This window comes from Panthera uncia (assembly GCF_023721935.1).
Source record: "Panthera uncia isolate 11264 chromosome C1 unlocalized genomic scaffold, Puncia_PCG_1.0 HiC_scaffold_3, whole genome shotgun sequence".
NCBI classification, from domain to species: Eukaryota; Metazoa; Chordata; class Mammalia; order Carnivora; family Felidae; genus Panthera; species Panthera uncia.
The window spans coordinates 77,110,357-77,133,095 of NW_026057584.1; the positions used below are offsets into that span (position 1 = coordinate 77,110,357).

General features: G+C 33.0%; 1 protein-coding gene across 10 annotated transcripts in view; it reads left to right on the top strand.

Moving 5' to 3' along the window:
• The window catches only part of PRPF40A (pre-mRNA processing factor 40 homolog A), a 53,462-nt gene that overhangs the window by 13,204 nt on the left and 17,519 nt on the right, over nucleotides 1-22,739 (top strand). For 6 of the 10 annotated variants that reach the window (XM_049615640.1, XM_049615631.1, XM_049615632.1 and 3 more), the window contains 8 exons: nucleotides 809-889; nucleotides 2,288-2,318; nucleotides 4,406-4,422; nucleotides 17,012-17,122; nucleotides 18,670-18,790; nucleotides 19,025-19,078; nucleotides 20,917-20,941; nucleotides 21,620-21,994. In XM_049615640.1, the coding sequence (XP_049471597.1) occupies nucleotides 809-889; nucleotides 2,288-2,318; nucleotides 4,406-4,422; nucleotides 17,012-17,122; nucleotides 18,670-18,790; nucleotides 19,025-19,078; nucleotides 20,917-20,941; nucleotides 21,620-21,994 (815 nt within the window). The remainder of the gene's footprint in view (nucleotides 1-808; nucleotides 890-2,287; nucleotides 2,319-4,405; nucleotides 4,423-17,011; nucleotides 17,123-18,669; nucleotides 18,791-19,024; nucleotides 19,079-20,916; nucleotides 20,942-21,619; nucleotides 21,995-22,739) is intronic. The other 4 variants (XM_049615634.1, XM_049615635.1, XM_049615637.1 and 1 more) reach the window with 1 other exon arrangement.

The following is a 22,739-nucleotide window of genomic DNA, read 5'->3' on the forward strand; positions in this document are numbered from 1 at the left end:
ACTGTGTTCCAGTACCTGTGATTATTATATACGATTTTTATCCCCCTCCATGTTTTTCTTAGATTTATTCCTGTTACAATCAAAGTTATAATGTGGGATTATACTAATATGGATGACTATTGGGTCAAAATCCCTTGGAAATTTATGTTAATCCACGTTTTTTTTATTCATTTTTAGTAGTAAAGGTTCATTCATAGTTTTGGATGGCAGACATTGGTAGGCTAGATTAACCTCCAAAACTAGTATTTTCTTTCTTCAGATATTCGTTTATGTGCTTTATTAAGTTTTTCTTTTCAAGAGAAGGCATAGGTGATTTATGTCTAAAGTTTGGGGTTTTTTACATATTTTTTATAGTCATTGAATTTTAAGTACCTTTGATCTAGAATTTTTTAAAGAGCCAGATTACTGTAAAATTTATTTACTACAGATATTAAAAGTCAAAGGTGAGAAATAGAAAAAATTTTTGTATCGCTCCGAAGAAGGGAGAAAAACATGAGTGAGGAGTTAAAATTAAAAGGACGTTAATATTCTCAAATTTACATTGGAAATAAAAGTGCAAACTTTTAAGTTTATTTGTTAAAATAATTATAACTATACATATAAATTATGGCAAATATTAAAATAGCTCATTGATAAAATACTTCATTCATTCAACAAGCACTTACTAAGCATACTATTCATGTAATAATAGTGTTAATTGGGTTTAAATCTTGAGGTGTACATATTAACTTTGATAACCAGATAGATTCTTAAAGTCCTGTTAAATGCTTTGGTTTTATATAGTAACCTTTTTTTACTTTTATTCTAGATGCCTGGAATGATGTCTTCAGTAATGCCTGGAATGATGATGTCTCATATGTCTCAAGCTTCCATGCAGCCTGCCTTACCGGTAATCCAGTAAAAGTGATTATTTTCTGTGATGTTTTGACTGCTTTTACCACTTTTATATGTGACATAACATGCTATATATAATTTTTTATAGGCTGTCATGTTAGCTTTTTAAGTATGTCTTGAGTACTGTAACACAAAATGGGAATTACAGTGGGCTTTTATTTTTTTAGGTTCTTCAGTGATAGACATTCACATTTTTTCCTGTACTTACGTGTAATCTTTAGTTTTTAATCTATGTTAAACAAGAGTAGAATAACTAAGAAGTATATCCTATCCAGTAGAAGCATTTTATTGGTTTGGTTGCATTTTGGGGGGCCGAGGGGGGAAGGGAGAGAGAGAGAGCACACATGCGTGCAAACAGTTGTGCCCAAGAAGGGCAGGGGCAGACAAGGAGAGAGAACATCTTAAGCAGGCTCCCTGCCCAGAGCAGAGCCCAACATGGGGCTCGATCTGACAACTATGAGATCATGAACTAAGCCAAAATCAAGAGTCAGATACTTAGTCCACTGAGCCACCCTGCCCCTGGTCTGGTAGCATTTTAATCTTAAAGAGTAGACATTTGCTTTATGGAGTGTTAATTAAAAATTGATGTAGTGGGATTTAGTACTCAATCCTAGATTTAGAAATCAGAAGGTTTTATTCGAAATTTATCTTACATGAGACTTCAGTGATGGCACATTACTTAGAAAATGCTTGACAGCCTTTTCACCCTTATTGAATTGTATAGCAATATGTATATCATTATTATATTCATATGAGCATAACATTTATTACCTGGTAGTCTAGTGGTTGTAATGAGTAGATGTGGCATACTCTACTGGGGTGGTAAGTTTGCAAAGGTCTTATCCAAAACCCTTGGGCCAAATATATTCTTAAGTGGTTTAATATTGTAAAATTGTACTTTGTGTACGCTATATATCATATAAAGGTTTCCCTCAGGGTGTTTGGACAATGTCTTATAATTTCGAACACAATATTTCTGTAGCAGTATCTTAGGGATATTCTGTCTGGGGTGGGATAAATAAAGACAAAGAGCTCGTGTCATTCAGGGCAGATTTTGCCACTCTAATGAGTGTTGATTTGAAACTTGAAAAAATTTGGTTTTTAGAGCTTTTTCTGTTTCAGAATTGTGGGTAAAGGGTTGTGGAACTATATGTAACTGATGATCACATAAATAAAACACTTAGGTTAAAGTGCTTCAGTAGCCCCAAGTTATTGGTGCTTTTACAGTTTATAGCAAGCTCAGGGAACTAATACCACTGAAACTTACTGAGAAACTTTGAATCAGTGGCTTGAGAATTATACATAAAGGGGACTGATTGTGCTTTATGAGGAACATATATAAAATATAGTTTAAACAGGTGAATATTACTAATTTCATTTTTTTTTCTTACAGCCAGGAGTAAATAATATGGATGTAGCAGCTGGTATGTATGCCATTTATGGTTTAAATATTAAACTTCATTTGAACAGTAGCTATCGTATTATTATAATAAGTAATAAAAGCAGTGTCTCTTGGGGCTTTATGATTAACTCCTGATTATTTTTTCTTTTTTTTTAAGCCGTGGGAAACAGGGGTAGCATTCATAATTCAATCCATAAAAAATTACTAGATCTGGAGTCCTGGGACCAGATTTGGTCTACAGTTACTCTTTACCCAAATGTTTTTAAGTTTTATAATTAGTTGACAACATTTAAAGTCTGTGGGCCTTATGTAAGAATTAAATGTATCTTTTTACACAAAAATTTGAATTTATCTTGAAAAATGGGATTATCTGAATATTCATTGTTGACAGTGGTCCTTATGAACACAGTAGGTAATCAGAGAATATTTGAATGAGAAATTCTGGTTGAGCCCATACTTGTACTCCGCAAACATTGTGGAATGAGGTAGTAACTCCTTCCTTTAGATATGAAGGCCAACTCTCATTGGCCTTCTGGACTACTTCATCCTTGTAGCCACTGGAGTTTGTAAACCTTGTGGTAAACCAGCCAGTTATCAATAACTGTTTCTTTCACCTAGTGTACTTTCCATATATAATAGTAATGCCTCAATTATCTATGAATAAATAATGTTCCAGATAAATTGGTTTTACAGATGCTGAGCTTTATTCCATGATTATGCCAAAACATTTCTTGTTTTAAACATGGTTTGAAACATTTAAAATGCACCATGTTGTGCTTTTCTGCAGGTTTATATGGGGCATAATTGGTCTTTTTAAGACACTTCACAAATTTATTTAAGCTGAAATGATGTTCTGAAATACATAGTATGGTATTTTGCCTATTTAGATATCTAGAGCTGATTACTGTTACTATTAGCCTAAATAGTCCTGGAAAATTACCTTAAAAAATTTTTTTTTAACTGAAGTATAAGTGATATACAATATCTGTTAGTTTTAGTTGTAGAACATTTTGATTCGATGTTTTAATACGTTACAAAATGATCCCCATAGTAAGTCTAGTTACCATTTGTCACCATCCAGAGTTACTATAATATTATTGACTATACTTCCTGTGCTGTTCATTCCATTGCCTTATTTTACAACTGGAAGTTTGTATCTCTTAATCCTGTTTGCCTATTTTGCCCTCCCCTCTTTGGTAACCAACAATTTGTTTCCTGTGTCTGTAAGCCAGAAACAGACTCATAAAATTTCTTCTTAATTACTTTTTAAATGCCTTAGCTCTACCAGTGATATCCATAGTAGCTTCCTTTGATTGTTCTCAGTATATATATATGTGTGTTTACTTTGTTTTATTCTCTTTTTACATATAGTTACTTTCTTTTTTACACATAGTTTTAAATTACTAGTTTCTAAAGTTAAAGCTTATTCATTTGAACTTGGTGACTAATGGGGATTTCCCCTTATGTCTAAAGGGGTTTTGATAATAATATAGTATAGTACCATCTAATAGACCTTTCTGCAGTGATGGAAATGTTCTGTAATATGTACTGTTGAATACAGTAGTCAATAGCCACATGTGATTACTGAGTCCTTGAAATTGGCTAGTGCAAAAGAACTGAATTTTTTTATTTTATTTAATGTTTATTAAAATTTTTAACCTAAGCAGACGTGTGGTAGCTACTGGATACTGTATTGTACACCACAAGTATGGAATTTATATAGTGGAAGTTGCCAGAAATCTAAAGCATAGAATCTGAAGTCTGACGTATTATATTTCAGTACTGTAGTAGAGAAAGGAATTAGTCAAGATAAACACCTATAACAGCAAGACGAGAAACAAAAGGCAGAGGTTGTGAGTACTTCTCAAACTGGATCCAAGTGAGTTTTCATTTTGCAGGTTCAAAGTGCCACTTTATTCTGAAAATGCTTTAGGCTGTAGTATTTGTTTTGTGGAAAAGAGAGCATGCACATAGGTCACATGGAACAGCCTTATATTTAGTGTGCTAGGATAAGGCAGAAGAAATAGTATGAACAAATACTTTAAAACTGTTCACTCAAGGAGAGTATGATTTATCACATTGTAAATATTCTTTTTTTTTTTTTTAAAGGTACAGCATCTGGTGCAGTAAGTACCTCTGGAATATATTTATTTCATTATACTTCTTTAGCCTACAACATTGATCCTTATTTCTGTTTTAAAGTTTATCTACTAACGTTGAATCTTTTTTTTTTCTTTTCTATGCCAAAGGTTGGAAAATTGTTTGAGGGGCACCTGGGTAGCTCAGTTAAGTGTCTGACCCTTGATCTCAGCTCAGGTCTTGATCCTAAGGGTGTGAGTTCAGACCCCATGTTGGGCGTGAAGCCTACTTAAAAAAAAAAAAAAAATTGAATGATTTACCTTAAAATCTAATTTTGATGGGACTTAATGAGAAAAAAAGGAATCAGATACATACCAGATTTTATAAAGATTTGAATTTCCCTGGTATGATTAGAAGGGAAACAGAACTAGTAGGAACACAGTAATTAACCAATAATTTTCACATAAGGTTTATATTAGAACGTGCTTTCGTATACAAATATTTGTGTGCCCTTATTTATTACTATAAGTCTTACATAAACTTTTCCTAATACACAGAATTTTAAAATACTTTTTTGCTTGTACCTTCCCTAATTGTGTCAGAAAGACCAATACGATATTCACAATTGCTTGACTTTTCCCTCCCTTAGGGAAGGAGAGAATGATACCTCTATGCTGCATTTCTTTTTCTCCATACTTGATTTTAAGATAGTAGTTACAGTTATTTTTGTTAATATTTCGGTATGTGGTGTTCTGTTACATATTTTTATGATGTTTGGGAAAATAATGTAAGCTTGAAAGCCTTACTTAAAGATTCCTATTTTATCCTTCTTGATAAAAGCCATAGCTTTTGGCCTCAAGGTTTTCTCTGATTTTTGTATTTTTTAATTCCTTAAAGATCAATGGAAAGAAGACTTCATATGTATGATCTCATTTAATCAAAATAGTCCTGAGAGGTAGCTGTTATCCTCATATTATGGTTGAGGAAATACAGAAAGCTGTGACTTGATTATAAATGTGTTAATATTTTAAATATGGGGGGAAGACTTTTAATTGTGAACTTTATTTAAATGTTTTAAAGTTTCTTGTATCTTCTGTTTTTTAAAGTTGAATGGTTTTTAAATGTCCATGTCGTATTCTTCCATTGTAAGTGCCTTTTTGTATTTTTGACTAGTGATTGCTGCATGTTTTTCCTATTGATTTAAATAATTCAGGCTCACTTGAGGGATTAAGAAGCAAACATAAGTTAAAAAGAAGAAAGTAAATTTCACCCTAAATTTTTCCACCTTGAGGGGACCACCACCATTAATGTTTTGGTTGTGTCCATTGTCTGTCAAACCCCTTTTCCCCTCAATTGGAAGAATCTTTTCTGTCATATATTAAATTTGTACATACTCTGACATTTGTTTCTGAGTTTTCTTCTGCATTGGCTGTATGTATTTGTTTTTTATCCAATTTCGCACGTTTTCCAGTTAAAATAACTTTAATACTTAGTAAGACAAGTCTTCATGGTTTCTCTTTTCATTATTTCCTTAAATGGTTTTGGATGTTAGTACATGAATTCTTGTATCCCCCTCCAAAAATAATCTGTAAGTATACGCATACCCACACACACTCAAAAGACAAAATTGTGTTTTTATCTGGGATTATATTTAATTCATTTCAGTTTTGGGAGAATTGGCATTTTCTACTTTTCTATTAAATTTTCCCATCTAAAAATACTGTATATTTGAAAACTTCTTTTTGCTTTAATTCTTATTAGATTTCAGGTACACAAATTTGAGTTACTTGAATTTTTCAGATGATAGTCATTGTCATTGATCCTGAGAGGATTCCTCACATTTTTTCACTTTATTCTTCATCTTCACTCCTATCTACCCTCCTGAATAGGTGATCACTTGGATACATGTCCTCAGACATGCATGTATTGGGAAAAGTTTAGGAAATTTTTTGTGTAGATTTTTTGGGTGTTTTTTCTTGTTCTTATTTCTTTATATTCTTTATGCTTATTTTTTTACAACATAATAATTTGATATTTGTATCTATTGTGAAATGATCACAATACATCTAGTTAACATCTGTCATTATACATGGTTACAGATCTTTTGTTCTTGTGATGAGGACTTTTAAGATGTACTCTCTTAATCTTCAAATATACAACACAGTATTAATAGTAATTACCATGTTGTGCATTACATCTCCATAACCTACTTATTTTAAAATAACTGGAGATTTGTACCTGTTTACCCCCTCCACTGATTTTGAACCTCCACACGTAATCTGTTCTCTGTATCTGAGTTTGGGTTTTTTAGATTCTGCATGTAAGTGAGATCTTAAGGTATTTTTCTCCCTCTGACTTATCCTTACTTAGCATAATGCCTTCAAGGCCCGTCTGTGTTGTTGCAAATGGCAAGATTTCATCCTTTTTATGGCTGAATAGTATTTTTGTGTGTGTACCACATCTTTATCCATTCATCCATCTAGGGACATTTAGGTTATTTCCATATCTTGGCTGTTGTAAATAATAATGCTGCAATGAACCAAGGGGTACATAAATCTTTTCGAGTTAATGATTTTGTGTTCTTTGAATAAATGCCCAGGTGTGGAACAGCTGAACAGTATGGTAGTTCTACTTTTAATTTTTTGAAGAGCCTTCATACTATTTTCTGTAGGGGCTACAGCATTTACATTCCCACCAGCGGTGCATGAGGATTTCCTTTTCCCCACATCATGGCTAACATTTATTATCTCTTTTTGAGAATAAGCATTCTAACAAATGTAAGGTGATATCACATTGTGGTTTTGATTTGCATTTCCCTGATAGTGATGTTGAGCATCTTTTCATAAGTCTTTTGGTCATCCTGTATATCTACTCTGGAAAAATGTTCAGATCCTCTGCCTGTTTTTTAATCACATTTTTAGGGTTTTTTTGTTTTGTTTTGGTTTTTTTGCTGTTAAGTTGTATGAGGTCTTTATAGATTTTGGATGTTAGCCCTTTATCATATGCATGTTTTGCAAATATTTTTCTCTCATTCAGTAGGTTGCTTTTTCATTTTGTTGATTTCCTTTGTTGTGCCAGAGGTTTTTAGTTTGATGTCCACTTGTGTATTTTGCTTTTGTTATGTTTGCTGTGGAATCAGATCCAAAAAAATGATTGCCAAGAGTGATGATCAAGGAGCTTTTGCCGCCTTTTTTCTAGGAGTTTTAGGGCTTCAGGTCTTACATTCGAGCCTAAATCCATTTTGGGTTGATTTTTATGCATGATGGAAAATACTAATCTAACTAGTTAGTTTTATTTTGCATGCAGCTGTCCTTTTCTTGTATATTTTTGTCTCCTTTGTCGTAAATCAACCATACATAAGTTTATTTCTGAGATCTTGATTCTGTTATATTATCTAGATATCTTTGTTTATGCCAGTACTATATACTATTTTGATTACAATACCTTGGTAATACAGTTTGAGAGCAGGGAGCATGATGCCTCCAGCTTTGTTCTTCGGATTACTTTTTAGCTATTCAGTCTTTTTGTGGTTCCATCGAAATTTTAAGACAGTGTGTTCTATTTTTTTTTAAAGTGTCATTGGAATTTTGATAGGGATTACATTGATTCTATAGATTGCTTTATGTAGTATGGACATTTGAACAGTATCAGTTTTCAATCCATGAGCATATGGAACATCTTTTCCATTTATTTAGTCTTCAGTTATTTTTATCAGTATCCTAGTTTTCAGCGTACAGGTCTTTCACCTCCTTGCTTACATTTTTTCCTAGACATTTTACTATTTTTGGTGCATTCATAAATGGAATTTTTTTTTCTTAATTTTTCTTAACTCTGTTCGTGTTTAGAAATGCAACAGATTTTTGTACCCTGCAATGTTACTGAATTTCTTTCTAACAGGTTTTTTGGTGAAGTCTTTAGGTTTTTTATATATAATTTTTTTTCTATAAATGACATTATACTATCTAAATTTTTTAATCAGTTTGTCAGGTTGTCCAAAAAGATAATTTTGGTATTTTGATTGGCGTTGCATTGAATTTATAGATTGTGGGGCGTATTTACAATATTAAGTCATATCAGTGAACATGGTAGTCAGTTTTTTTGTCTGTTTTGTAATACGGCTTTAAGTTTTTCCTATTGAAGGCTTGTCTATCCCTCATTCTGTTAATTTATAGATGTTTTATAAGATTTGGTGCTATTTCGAATCTTTCTCCTATACTTCATCCAGGAGGTTTGCTGAACTCCTGTTGCTTTTTGGGTTTTCTGTGTGTGTTACACTATCTTCCTCAAATAACGGGTTTTTCTAATCATCATATCTAATATTTCAACTTTTATTGTGTCAGCCAGAACCTCTAGTACTATGGTGAGTAGTAGCAGTGATAAACTGTCATCTTTATCTTGTTTTCTCTCTCAAGGCAAATATGTATTGAATTTCTCTATTTAATATGTTTACTGCAGCTTTTTGATGTATGACCCTTATTAAGTTGATGCTTTCTTTTCCTGGTTTGCTGAGAGAGAGGTCATTATGAACTGGATTTTAAAACTCATAGTTGAGATGGTCAAAGTGCAAGTGTACAGATATATTTTCTGATATCTCATCTTAGCATTACTAAAGTGAATCCTAGTTATTCATTAAGGGTGTTAAGAGTATATATACGTGAACCTGTGTATTTAATTCCTTCTGAATTCAATTCTCTAATATCTTACTTTGGTTGTTTCTATCTGGGTAGTAACCCTTTCTGATCCTTAGAACAACTTATATAAATGATGCATAACTTATTTCTTAACAGCTTGATAGAACACAACTAAAAACTAACTGGGCCTAATATTTTTTGAGGATAGAGATTTTGGATTACCATTTCAATTTCTCTGGTGGTTGTTGAGCTATTTCACTTTTAATTTTCTTCTAATTTATGTTTTTACAGGTACCTACTTTGTTGAGATTTAATTATTTAGCATAGAGTTAGAAATCCTATCATTGCTTTTACTTTGTATTTTGGAGGGGACAACCATTCAGCTTATTCTGAGGTCATCTTTATTTCCTTCTTGGTTACTCTGTTGCCTTTTTTCTGGTTTCTTGAGTACTTAGCTCATGGTTGTTACACATTCTTATTTTTTATAGTGCTATAGCTGTGTTGCTTAAGATTTGACATAGTTTTCATTTCACTCAGCTCCCAGTATCTTTTCTTTTTCCTTCATTTGACTTCTTTGTTAAAAGGGTATTAAGTGGTATGTTTTTCTTGGTTTCTAGGTTTAGGATTGTTTTAAATAGACTGTTTTGTAGAGCGATTATAGGTTCTTAGCAAAATTGAACACAAAGTAGAGAGTTCCTTAATACCCCCTCCCCTTACTTGCATACAGATGCATATCAGCATCTCCCATCAGAGTGTTACATTTGTTACAATTAATGATCCTACATTGACACATCTTTATTACCCACAGTCCAATTTACATTAGAGTTTAGTCTCAGTGTTCTGCATTCTGTGAGTTGTATCTTTATTACCCACAGTCCAATTTACATTAGAGTTTAGTCTCAGTGTTCTGTATTCTGTGAGTTGTATCTGTCAGGACAGTGCATACAGAGTAGTTTCACTACCTTAAAAATTTCCACCCCTTACCCCTGGCAACGACTGATCTTTTTATTGCCTATATAGTTTTACTTTTTCTGAGTATCATATGGTTTCATTCACTTAAATGCATTTAATATGCTTTTTTTTTCGTGGCTTAATACCTTTTTTCTTTTGGGGACTGAATAATACAATAGTAACAATAATAGTGAATGATATTTCATTGTTTGGACTTGCCACAAGTTTATTCATTCATCTACTGAAAGACATCTTAGTTTTGCTTCCACGTTTTGGCAATCATTAAAACTATTACAAACATTAACTAGTAGGCCTTTGTGTGGACATAAGTTTTCAACCATTTGGATAAATAACCAAGGAGCATACTTGCTTGATCATATGGTAAAAATGTATTTGGTTTTTGGGGCACCTGGGTGGCTCTGTCAGCTGAGTGTTCGACTTTGACTCAGGTCGTGATCTCATGGTTTGTGAGTTAGAGCCCCACATCACAGAGCCCACTTTGGATCTTCTGTCCCCCTCTCTTGTGTGCACTTGCTCACTCTCTTTCTCTTTCTCAAAAATAAACATTAAAAAATTTTTTTAATGTATTTAGTTTTTTAAGAAACTCCCAAACTCTCTTCCAAAGTGGCTATGCTGTTTTGAATTCTCACCAGTAATAAATGGGAGTTAATTTTAATTTGTAATAATATACAGTGTTAAGAATCTTGTCATAGGCTTCTTTATCCCCTGTATGTCTTTTTTGGTGAGGTATCTGTTCAGATCTTTGACCATTTCTTGATTGGGTTGTTTGTATTCTTAATGCTAAGTTTTAAGGGGTCTCTGTGTATTCTGGGGTGCCTGGGTGGCTCAGTCAGTTAAGTGTCTGACTCTTGGTTTTGGCTCAGGTCATGATCTCAGAGATTCATGAATTCAAGCCCTACATCAGGCTCTGCGCTGGCAGCATGGAGCCTGCTTGGGATCTCTCCCTCCCTGCACCTCCCCCATTCGTGCTCTCTCTGTCTCTCTCAAAGTAAATAAACTTTAAAAAACAAAAAGCGGGGGTTGGGGGAGAGGGTTGTATATTCTGGTTAACAGGTGGTTTTTTTGTTTGTTTTTGTTTTTTTAAATTTTTATCACCTGTGCCCTTTGCAGATGTTTTCTCCCAGGTTTTGGCTTGTCTTTTCATTCTCTTTACTGTGACTTTGGCAGAACAGAAATTTTTAATGAAGTCTCTGACAGTCACTTCTTTTCTTTCATGGATCATGTCTTTGGGTGACATTTTTTTCCTTTTTTTTTTTTTTTTTTTTTTAATGAAGTATACTTTTTTGCATATAATCTTTAGAAAGCACAGTCTATGAGCTGTTGTTTGCATTGTACTAAACCTTCATTTGTGTTCATTTTAAGATTAGATTTTTGGAATATTTTGTGTGCTTTTAATTTAAGGTTAATTTGTGATTCTTTTGTCTTGGCGTATCTTTCATCTGTTTGATCTACCTAAGGGGGGAGTGTCTTAAAATCTTTAACTTGAAAAGATCTCATATTTTTCTCCCTGTATTTTTTATTGTTGCTGTGATTTCAAGACTAAATTGGTAAATGCATGCTAAGTTTGGTGTGTTGCTTTTTATCCATACAGAAGTCCCTCTGGTTTCATTTTGGTTTTTGCTTTAAATTCTATTTAGGTGGGATAAACTGCTATCATAGCTATTTTTATTTATTTTACCTTCTAAAAATTTGTTATATTGTGAATAGGATATTTTTGTGTTTTTATTTCAAGCTAGTTATTGTTAGTTCAAAGATTTTTATATACTTACCTTATAGCCAAGTGGAATATTGGAATACTTTTTTATTTTCCTAGAAAATTAGAATACTTTTTTTTCATTTTAACTAGATTTTATTTGAATCTTTAGCAGTAAAGATAAGAGAATATATCTCTTTCCCAAATATTTATACCAATTATTTATTTCATTTTATTGCCATAATGTATTTGTTGAAACACAGTGATTGCAGACTCGCATTTTGTTCATGATTTTAATGGAAGTGGCTTTACAGTAATTTTTATTGGTTTTTGATAAGTTGGCCTTTATCATTCAGGTGTTTTTGTTAAGTTTGTTTTTTTTAATATTTCCGAATGGTCATACTTTTCAAGGTGTGATTTGACCAAGTCTGTTGGTGTGCTCATGTGGTGTTTTCTTTTTTCAATTTGTTAACAGAAATAATTTCTTCTTTATAGATTTCCCAATATCAAACCACCTGGCACTTCTACAATAAGTTCTACTTTGTCCGAATATATACAATGCAAGATTCTTTTGGCTAATGGGTTAATGTTATATTTAAATTTTTACATTTAAAAATAACATTCATAAGTAACATTACCTGGTTTTCTTTTTTGATACCTTTCTCTTGAGTTTTGTTATTAATAAGGAACTTTTCATCTTTTCTGATTATCTGAAGTAAATTGTACGTCTCTGTTTTTTTTTTAAGTTTATGATGTGTTTTATGAAATTGTCTAGTTGGGTTCTTTTATGGTAATTGGAATATTCATGTATGATGTGTTTTCTTCTAGGGTAAATTGTAGTCGTTTGTGAGGAAATAATTTCCTTTAGATTTGGGGAATTGGTTGTAAATCATCTGTTTCTGGTTATGTTGTTCCTTAATTCTGATCTTATATTTTGGGTTTTTCTCCTTTTCCTTATTTAGAGTAGTTGAGAGGACTTTCCTATCTATTTAATGTTAGATTTAGTCACTTGCTTTTGGTTTTGTTCAGTTGGACTTATAGTTTACAGAAGTATCTATGTATGTATAAATGCGTATCTCATGTGCATATAATTATTTATATGTTTATTGAATTTATTCAGAACCTAATTGTTGACTAGCTTTTTGGAATCTTTTAGCTCTCTTGATAATTATATATGTGCATTTTTTCCCTTTACCCAGTCTTCCTTTTAAATATTTTCTGTGTATATTTTGCTGATATATCATGTCTTACTCTGTTTCACACTGTATCTTCAACATTTTCTAAACAGATCTCCATAAGTCCACAGTATGATGGACCCTGATTGAACTATTTTCCTATGAGTGGATACTGAATAATCTCAAATTTTTTGACATTACAAGTAATCCTGTAGAGAACATTCTTGTACATCTTTGCAACTATATAAATGGGATTTTGTGGAATAAAATATCAGCATTAAGAGATTGCTTGCATTTTGAATTTTGATGAGAACTAGTAAGTTGCCATTCAGAAAAACAATACTAATTCCATTCCCAACACTAGCATGACAGTGCACTTTTCTTCACACCCTTTAACATTGTATACTAAGAGTCTGTGATTTATCTGATGAACAGAAAGTTTTCACGTAATGTATGCTTCCTTGATTTACTAATGAAGTTGAATATCTACTTATCTGCATTGAGTTTCGTTAATGGCGATGTTTATTTTTCCATTAGATCATCTTAATGATTGTAGTAGGTTTTTGTATATTAAGAATGATAGTTTTTTAATTTCTTCTTCATATTTATCCTTCTAGTTTATCATTTGTAAAAATGTCAACTTTTGGTTGATTCCCCAGACCTGCCATTTGTCTTGACAGTTTTTTAATAATACAGTAACTGTCAGTAATAAAATAATTTTGGGAAGGCTGTCATCTGTGACAAAAGTGCAGAATAAAGCTCCAGTGCAAGGATTATCTTAGTATCTCTTACAAGCCCTCAAAGCAGCTAACCTTAAGGTTAAAAGTAATGTCCTGGTTTTGGGCCATTCAGAATACTACACATCTACATGTTTGTTAGGTTTTCTCCAATTATGCAAAGGCAGTCTAAATATTTGATAGGCGTCATTGGTGTATTGGTCTGGAGAGGTCTTTCTTTAAAAAAAAAATGGTAATTTTTAGGAAAATGTTTTTTGAATAGACTGTACTCACTACTTAACAACTATTTGCATAAGTCATGTTTTATCCTATGAAGAAAGTTGTTATCTATATACCTATTGATATTTTATGCCATTCTTCATCTTATATTCAACATTCAGGATACATTTGTTTTTAAATTTTTCTTTTAAAATATTAGTCCTAGTTTTGGCCAGAGGTGAGATACAGTTTTACTTCAAGTTGCAGATTAGATGCACTTAAGGAAAAGGAGCAAAAGCTTATCAGATAAATCATTTTTCTTACTCCAGAATTGACTTCTATAAGTGGATTTGGTATATTAGTTAAGGCATTGGTATAGATTGTTTCTATTGATGCAAAGTGTTAGAAACTTGTTTCATAGGACCTCAGTATGTGGGTCCAGTGTTCTAATGAACTCACTAGCTAGCTGTGTTACCTTGAGCATATTCCTGTATTCTGTTGTGTTCCGTTTTCTCTTCTATAAAGTGGAGATAATAAATTGTATCTACCTTGGCAAGGTTATTAAAAGAATTAACTGAAAATTGATACAGTGCTTCTTACTCATTAGGAGATCAGGAATTTATCTGTCCTTATTGACAGACTGTTCTGAATATAATATCCCTGACAAAACATTTCAGTGTGAGTAGATGTGGTCTTTAGAAGCAAATATGACTGAATTGTTCTAGTTGTATTATTTACTAACTGAATCACTATGAACAAGTTATATTAACCCTCCTAAGTCTTGGCTTTCTTATTTGAAAAATGAGGATAGCGTTCATATTGCTTGTAGTGTAGCTGTAAGACTTGAATAAAGTAGTAGCTAATGAATACTAAATTGTTTACTGTTTGTTTTAGTGGTTTGTATATCTCTCTCCTGTTTTTCCCTATTATTTGGCACCCTTTTTCATTCCATTTTTTTATAAATTTGTTTCTGGTGAACTTCTTTTCCTTGATGCTCTTTAGCAGATGTGACTTGGGAAGTTTAAATATAATTTTGGAACTTAGGTCGATTTCCCTTTAGTGCAGTCTTGTTTGCTCCAGAGAGATTGTATTTGTCATACTCTGCATGAAGTGCTAGAACAAGTTAAAGAATTTAGTATACCTTTTGAACTATCTTAACTATCCTACACCGTGCAGAAAGCCATTTTGCAGTCATGTCAGATGACTTAACGAATTTATATAGAAAGGGCCAAACATTTCGTTACCAAACCGCTCAAATTTTATCAGTTTTTTTTCTTTGAATTCTAATGACTGTTTATAATCCCTTCACATTAACTCTGGTTCCTCAGAAGTTCCAGAAAATAATCATCTTCCCTCATCTACTTGTGTTCTAAATGACATTAATTTCTCTCCTTGAGTCATCTTTTCTTGTTCTCCATTCCCACATTTTGCAAATGTTTCTTAAATCACAGCATATTTGCTTTGACCATTGAACATGTCTGTAATTAAGATGCATCCTATAATCTACATAGTGTCCTATGATCTCCATTCTCCAGGCAGCAATTATGGCTTTGTTGTGCATGACTGAACAACAAAAGTGCCAACATCAGAAGAATAAATGTCAGTGGTTTGAAAGAAAATTCTAGAAATAATGGCACAGCACTCTTATCAGCTAGCAATAAAATGATTATGGTGAGAGAGCAGAAAAAGCAATGAAATAATGTATGTTGAGCCACATTCCCAAAGCCGAAATCAAAAGTAGGTGTATTCTGTTTCTCAATAAAGTTGATAAGGAAAAAAGAAAGGTAGGTCAGCTTTAAATAAGTTCAGAAGATCATTAAGAACTAGTACTGGTGACTTAGTTTTTTGTTTTTGTTTTAATAAATGCTCCATTACCAATATTTTTTTATAGCATAGAGGGTGATACGGTGTGGAATTGAATGGACATCAGCAGCTCTCGTACAAAAAAATGGTTTCAATGTGAAGTTTAAGGAATAGCTTATTTTATTTGCCTATTTTTCTTTTCAAAAACTGGAATTGTTATAAAATCAGTGTCTGAATAAGAATACATCTTTCAAAAGGTTAACATAAAATCTGAGGGTTAAAAAGCATGGAATAGTTTGAAGATGATTTTACTTCTTTTTCTTAGAGGTATGTACAGTAATGTTTTGTCTTAGATTCGAAGAAATGATTGATATAGGTCATCTCTAATCTTCTTTCAATCATACTTGAGTTCATTATTATCTAAGTGATCTGGTACCTGGAACTGGACTTAGTACCTTTGATCTCATCCAGTAATTCCTTAATGATTCCTTGTAAAATTACTTTTAAACCCTCTTTATTATGATATGATTGACATATTAAACTATGTATTTAACATGTACAACTATATGATTTGAGGAATACATACACCTGAGAACTATCACCACCAAGACCGCAGATACCAGTCACCTCTCAAAGTTTCTTCCTGCCCCTTTTGTGATTACTTTAAATGCATACTTATGGGAACCCTGTAAAACTCTTAACCAGCCTTAATTTGAGGCATCATGTCTATTGATGGCTGAGGTTTTACTAGCAACTTTTAATATGCTCTTAGGAGTTCTTTTGGACCCAAGAATGAACTTCTATTCTGTATCAAACTAGTATCACATAAAATTTTCTCACCTCTATTGTGTTGAGGCATTTGGATTCACATTTTATCCCTGTTAAATTTCACCTTGATTGTTAAAATTCTGATTGTCATCTAAAACCTATCCTTTCTAATTTTGACAGCTGTCTTTATGGCATGTCAGTTTAGAACTTTGTCCAGCTTGATGCAAATAAAGTTATTGAGCTCATGATCAATCCACCAATATACTACATTAGCATCTACTTCATATATTTTATCTACAAGGCATAGGTTGTATTGCTGAAAGATTATATTATGTGCTATATACGTTACAACAGTTACAAAGTTACTGTTTCTAGGTGAAACAGTCATATCCTTATACTTCTGAGAGACTGGGTAGAATATAGAGATTCTAAAACCTCAATAGAGCCATACTACTTTTGAAGTACTTTAAAATGGTCTATTTTGCAGTTAACTCCCCACTTGCAATGATGTGTTATTCTAAGTGATTTAAACTGTCAAAAATATGTCCATTTTGTACTTTCAATTTCGTTGTATATTATTAATGAAACTAATGGAAACTAATATTCACTGTCATAGCACTGTTAAAAAATTTGAATCTTTTTGTAATTTTTTTCTTTAGAAATCAATGTGGACCGAACATAAATCACCTGATGGAAGAACTTACTACTACAATACTGAAACAAAACAGTCTACTTGGGAGAAACCGGATGATCTGAAAACACCTGCTGAGGTACAAGTTTGAGGCTTGGAGATTAGGGATTGTTAAATAGATTAGGTCCTTTTTTTTTTTTTACTGATTTTGGCCCCTGCTCAGGAATGCTTATTGGTTGGGTGGCATCAGTTTGGGAAAGATGATTTAAAGAATAAATTGGAAGAGCAATAAGACTCTCTCTGCTTGCCCTTTACTCTTTAAATTCACGTTTTAGGGGCGCCTGGGTGGCTCGGTCGGTTAGGCGTCCGGCTTTGACTCAGGTCATGATCTTACGGTCCGTGAGTTCGAGCCCTGTGTCAGGCTCTGGGCTGACGGCTCAGAGCCTGGAGCCGGCTTCAGAGTCTGTGTCTCCCTCTCTCTCTGACCCTCCCCTGTTCATGCTCTGTCCCTCTCTGTCTCAAAAATAAATAAATGTTAAAAAAAAAAAATTTAAAATAAATAAATAAATAAATTCACGTTTTAAATTGTTTTCCTCTTTATAGCAAACTTAGGTGATCGCAGATGTCTTGCAATGAATTTTTAAAAATTTCCAGTGAGGTTGGGGGTAATGGAGATGGAATTAAATTACAAATACAAGTGCTTCCTTCTCTTAGAGCTGAAAATTATCTGTCTCTGTGGAGAAAGCCCCTGAAAAGCATGTAAATTTCATTTTATGTTGCAAGTTTTGTTCAGAATGTATAGATGTGGAAGGTACATTGAAGGAATATACTAAGCATTATAGCATGTGGTTTAATTAGGAACTAATTAAGAGTCTTAAGTAAGAATTGACTTGGCATTTCAAGCCATACTTAGAGATTTTTCCTAGTTGGCAGCATATATTTTTTTCTCCCTCTAAATTGAGGAATTTGAGCAGATAAAAATATTTTCCAGGCTACCACACTAATATGCAGTGTGTAGCAACACTTGGGATGGAAGGTTGGCAGATACTATAATTATTTTTTTAATCCCAGTACTAATGTAGACAATTATTTCATCATTAAATATTACTAAGACACTGTCTAAAGTTAAGTTTTCAATAGCATTCTCATGCCGCCCTAACCAGTTTTCTATATTAGGTTTTAAGTATATCATACTTTGTTTCCTTACATAAGAGAGTTCATATAGGTTTAATAAATTATTAGCCATAAAACTGACATGTAAGCAGGGTAAACCAGATTTTGCTTTTTTCCTAGCATTTATGTTTTTCCTACTTTAATTTGTATTTGAGAAGTCTCTGAAATATGTATGATAATTTTTACCTATGGTGGGGTATAAATGGCAAGAGCAAATACGATCTGAAATTTATATAGACCTGGTTTTGAATCTTGCCTCTGCCCCTTAATTAGATGTATTAAGTGAGTTTCCTTAAGTAACAGCATAAATCTGAAATAATATGAATGTTGCAGTATTATTGTAAAGATAAACATTTCAGATAACATCACCTGGTAAGTATTCTACATTTGGTAGCTTATCATCTCACAAGCATTTGATTTGTACAGATTGATAATATTTAGTGAAACAGTGATGTGAATGATGAGTGATGCTAAATATATTACTGTTAACTGAAGATTTTTATTTTCCTTCAGCAACTTTTATCTAAATGTCCCTGGAAGGAATACAAATCTGACTCTGGAAAACCTTACTATTATAATTCTCAAACAAAAGAATCCCGCTGGGCCAAACCTAAAGAACTTGAGGATCTTGAAGGTAACACAGAAAAATATAACTTTTAATGTTAATTTTTTACATATTGTCATTCACAGTGAAGCAATCCTTCATAAATAGTATTGTTCAAACACAGGTCTTATTTTTAAAAATTAAATGATTAGAACGTTTTAAATGGTATAACAGTTTTATGGGCTCTTATTTTCTTGTTGCTCTAGATATCAGTTCTATAGATTTTAAATAGATTTTTATTTGATTTGATTCCACTGAAACTAGGATACCAGAATACCATTGTTGCTGGAAGTCTTATTACAAAATCAAACCTGCATGGTGAGCTGCTTTGATAATTCATTTTCTGTCATTATTTAACATTTTTAGAGTATGTTACTAATGTTCACTAACCATGATTGGAAAAATCTGCAGTGAGAAATCTCTAATTCAAAGAATTCATTTAAGGGTTATATTATAAATGAGCTTGGAGCTTTTAAAATTATACTTTTATTTTTAAAGCCATTAATATACTATTGGAAAATTGAATAAGGACATCATGTACAGTATTTCTAAATACAGCTGTGAGTGTTGGTACATACATACAATAGGTGGCTTAACTCATGTAGCAGATAGCAAAGAACTTTGAGTCTTAATCAGTTTAAATCTTTTTAATGTATTGTCAGACTATACATTTAATGCTGATTTTATTTTAGCACATTTTAAAATAGCCTTTATATGGGGCACCTGGGTGGCTCAGTCAGTTGAGCGTCAGACTTCGGCTCAGGTCATGTTCTCGCAGTTTGTGGGTTCGAGTCTCGCATCGGGCTCTGTTCTGGCAGCTCAGAGCCTGGAGCCTGCTTCGGATTCTGTGTCTCCCTCTCTCTGCCCCTCCCCTGCTCATGCTCTGTCTCTCTGCCTCTCAAAAATAAACAGTACAAAAAAAAAAAAAAAAAAATTAAAATAGCCTTTATGTATGTTAATGGGAGAATTCAACAAAATGCCGTGCTCTACTTGCAAAGGGAGAGTTTTTCATCATCCTCAGCTATTCAGAATACCCCTGAAAGTCTGGAAATACTACCTAATGTAAAACCTAGTTCTTCAAATAGCAGAGATTAGAGTAAGAATTGAAAATTTAATTCTTTTACTCTCACTTCTGGTAGAATCTGGTGTCATAAACGATCAACTTATAAGCAGTAGATTTTAGAAATGGGGCTAATAATTAGTCTACAGTGTAGAATACAGTGTAGAATAAAGATGTGTACAGAATGACATCTAAAAGTAAAGACAATAAAAATTTTTTAAAGGCACTGTGGTCTTAAGTCTATTTACATTTTTCCTGTGTCACATAATTGGTTTAGATCATCATTGTATCCAAAAAACATTAATATTAGCGGTGATGACTCCTTTAGTATGTTTTGTCAGCCATCCTAAACGTATTTTCAGAAGTCATTTCCATTAAAGGGAAATAAATTTTTTAAATACTTTAATTAAGTTCAGCTTTGGTATCATTTATGTGGAGGGCCTCATTCTCTACTGAAGCTGAATATTTTTGTTACCCATAAAGAAAAAATTAATTGGAATAAAAGCTAAAATATTGAATGCAAATCTTTAAAGCCCAATTTAAACTTATACACTAGCATTGGCTAATAATAATAATAATACTGTAGATAGGTAGAATCCCATTTTATTCATGTAAGAAATACCAAGCTCATTTTTGATATAACCCTACTACAAATAGTTGGTGTGCATAACTATTTATCTACCTGTCAGTGCTAGTATACATGTGCTGGAATTTCATAACATGAATTTGGTCTCGTTTTGAATATAGTATCTTTGAAAAAAAAAAAAAAACATAGTTTTATCTCTGAGAAAAATACTGTTTTATTCCAGAATTATACAGATATTTTCAGGGAGTTTTTGCAGTAGCCAGCAGCCTTTGGGAAAGTAGCAGTGTGCAGAGAAACTTTCCTAAAAACTGCTGTCGTTTAAATTTGTCTTCATTCTTTAATTGCTACCCTGGAACTTTGGAGCAAGCATTTGCTCTGAAAAAGTTGATGTATTTGTGGATGGTAAATTAAATCTTATTGTATGAAACTTCTCCTTATCTCCCTTTAAAGTTTGTTTTCAGTGACTGTATTTAAAAACCATGTCATGTAACTTTCTTTTCTCTTTAATAGCAATGATCAAAGCTGAAGAAACCAGGTAAGCAATTTTTGGATATCAGTACAATTTACAAATTTGGTATCTCCTATAACATTCTTATTTTAATTCTTTGCTTTATACATCAATAGTATTTAATATGTTAGGTCTGGTGGTTGGATGTCTTTGGAGGATTTGGGGTAAGGGGAAGGATACTTAATGAAGATACACAAATGACACTTTCCTTAGACAGTGATTGTTTGAATTCGGACTGCATCCTTTATGAATTAAGGAGACTGTGTTATAGAAAAGTCCAGGATTTGGTTTGATTTATCAATTTGGTAATGGATAAAGTATTATATATCTCTTCCTTTTTTTAGTATGTAAAATGGATAAAATTTAAAGTTCTTATAGAAATTTATGATATAGGCCAAATTTTATGTTGTAATGCAGTCTGATAGTAGGGTGTTTTGTAAATGAAAACAGTTAATGGACTTTTGGAAATTCAGAGTGTTCATGAGTCCCTGTCATAAATTATCCCGAATGTTTGCTCAGAGTAATCCAGTTTCATTCTTTGGTTTCAGTCTTTTTAGATAGCTTAATAGTTTGGCATACAGCCTTTTTTCCCTTTTATGGTTTCTCTTATTCATTTGATTTTATGATAAAAATTAGTGTTGTTTGACTTTCTGATGTATGACTTAATGAGATGACCAATTTTGTTTTTGTTTTTTTAACACATAGTAAGCAAGAAGAGTGCACCACAACATCAACAGCCCCAGTTCCTACAACCGAAATTCCGACCACAATGAGCACCATGGCTGCCGCAGAAGCTGCAGCCGCTGTTGTTGCAGCCGCAGCGGCAGCTGCTGCCGCTGCTGCTGCAGCCAATGCCAGTGCTTCCACCTCTGCTTCTAATACTGTGGGTGGAACTGTTCCAGTTGTTCCTGAGCCTGAGGTTACTTCGATTGTTGCTACTGTTGTAGATAACGAAAATACAGTAACAATTTCAACTGAAGAACAAGCACAACTTACTAGTACTCCTGCTGTTCAGGATCAGAGTATGGAAGTATCCAGTAATACTGGAGAAGAAACAGCTAAGCAGGAAGCAGTAGCTGAGTAAGTTTAGTGACTTCTTTTTTGCAAATCAGTACCAGACTTCATTAGTACTAAAAATTGCCAGTTTACTTGGTGGCCATTAAGTGTTTAAAAGGTTGTTGAGCATCAAAACATGAGCTTTTAGATAATGAATCCTTTTCATGGCTGAATTTTGTGGGGTCATGCTCTTAATCTGTTGGAAAACTAATCCTCAAAAGTTTTAGGAAGCAGAATTTATAGATAATAGGGTGTGACACAAATTTAAAGGGAGTTCTTAATTACCAGGCACCTTAGTAATCAAGATATATCAATAATGGTGCTGTAATCTTTAATTTTAGATCAGAATTAATGCCAGAAGTCCATATTAATAAAATAAAATTTTAAAGACAGAATTAGTATTATTGATTTTCTCTCTTTATTTTTTTAATGTTCATTTTTGAGAGACAGAGTGAGAGCAGGGGAGGGGCATAAAGAGAGGGAGATACAGAATTTGAAGCAGGCTCCAGGCTCTGGGCTGTCAGTACACAGCCCGAGATGGGGCTCGAACCCACGAACTGTGAGATCATGACCTGAGCTGAAATTGGACACTTAACCAGTTGAGCCACCCAGGCACCCCTGATTTTCCATATTATGTGATAGTCAAATATGGATTAGCACAGCCCTGCAAGGAAGTGCTATGGTTTGGTGTACAGACAGAAGCAAAAATTAAGTAAGCAAAAATAAAGATTCAGTAGGATATTGGAAAACTGTTTTTGTAATTGGTACA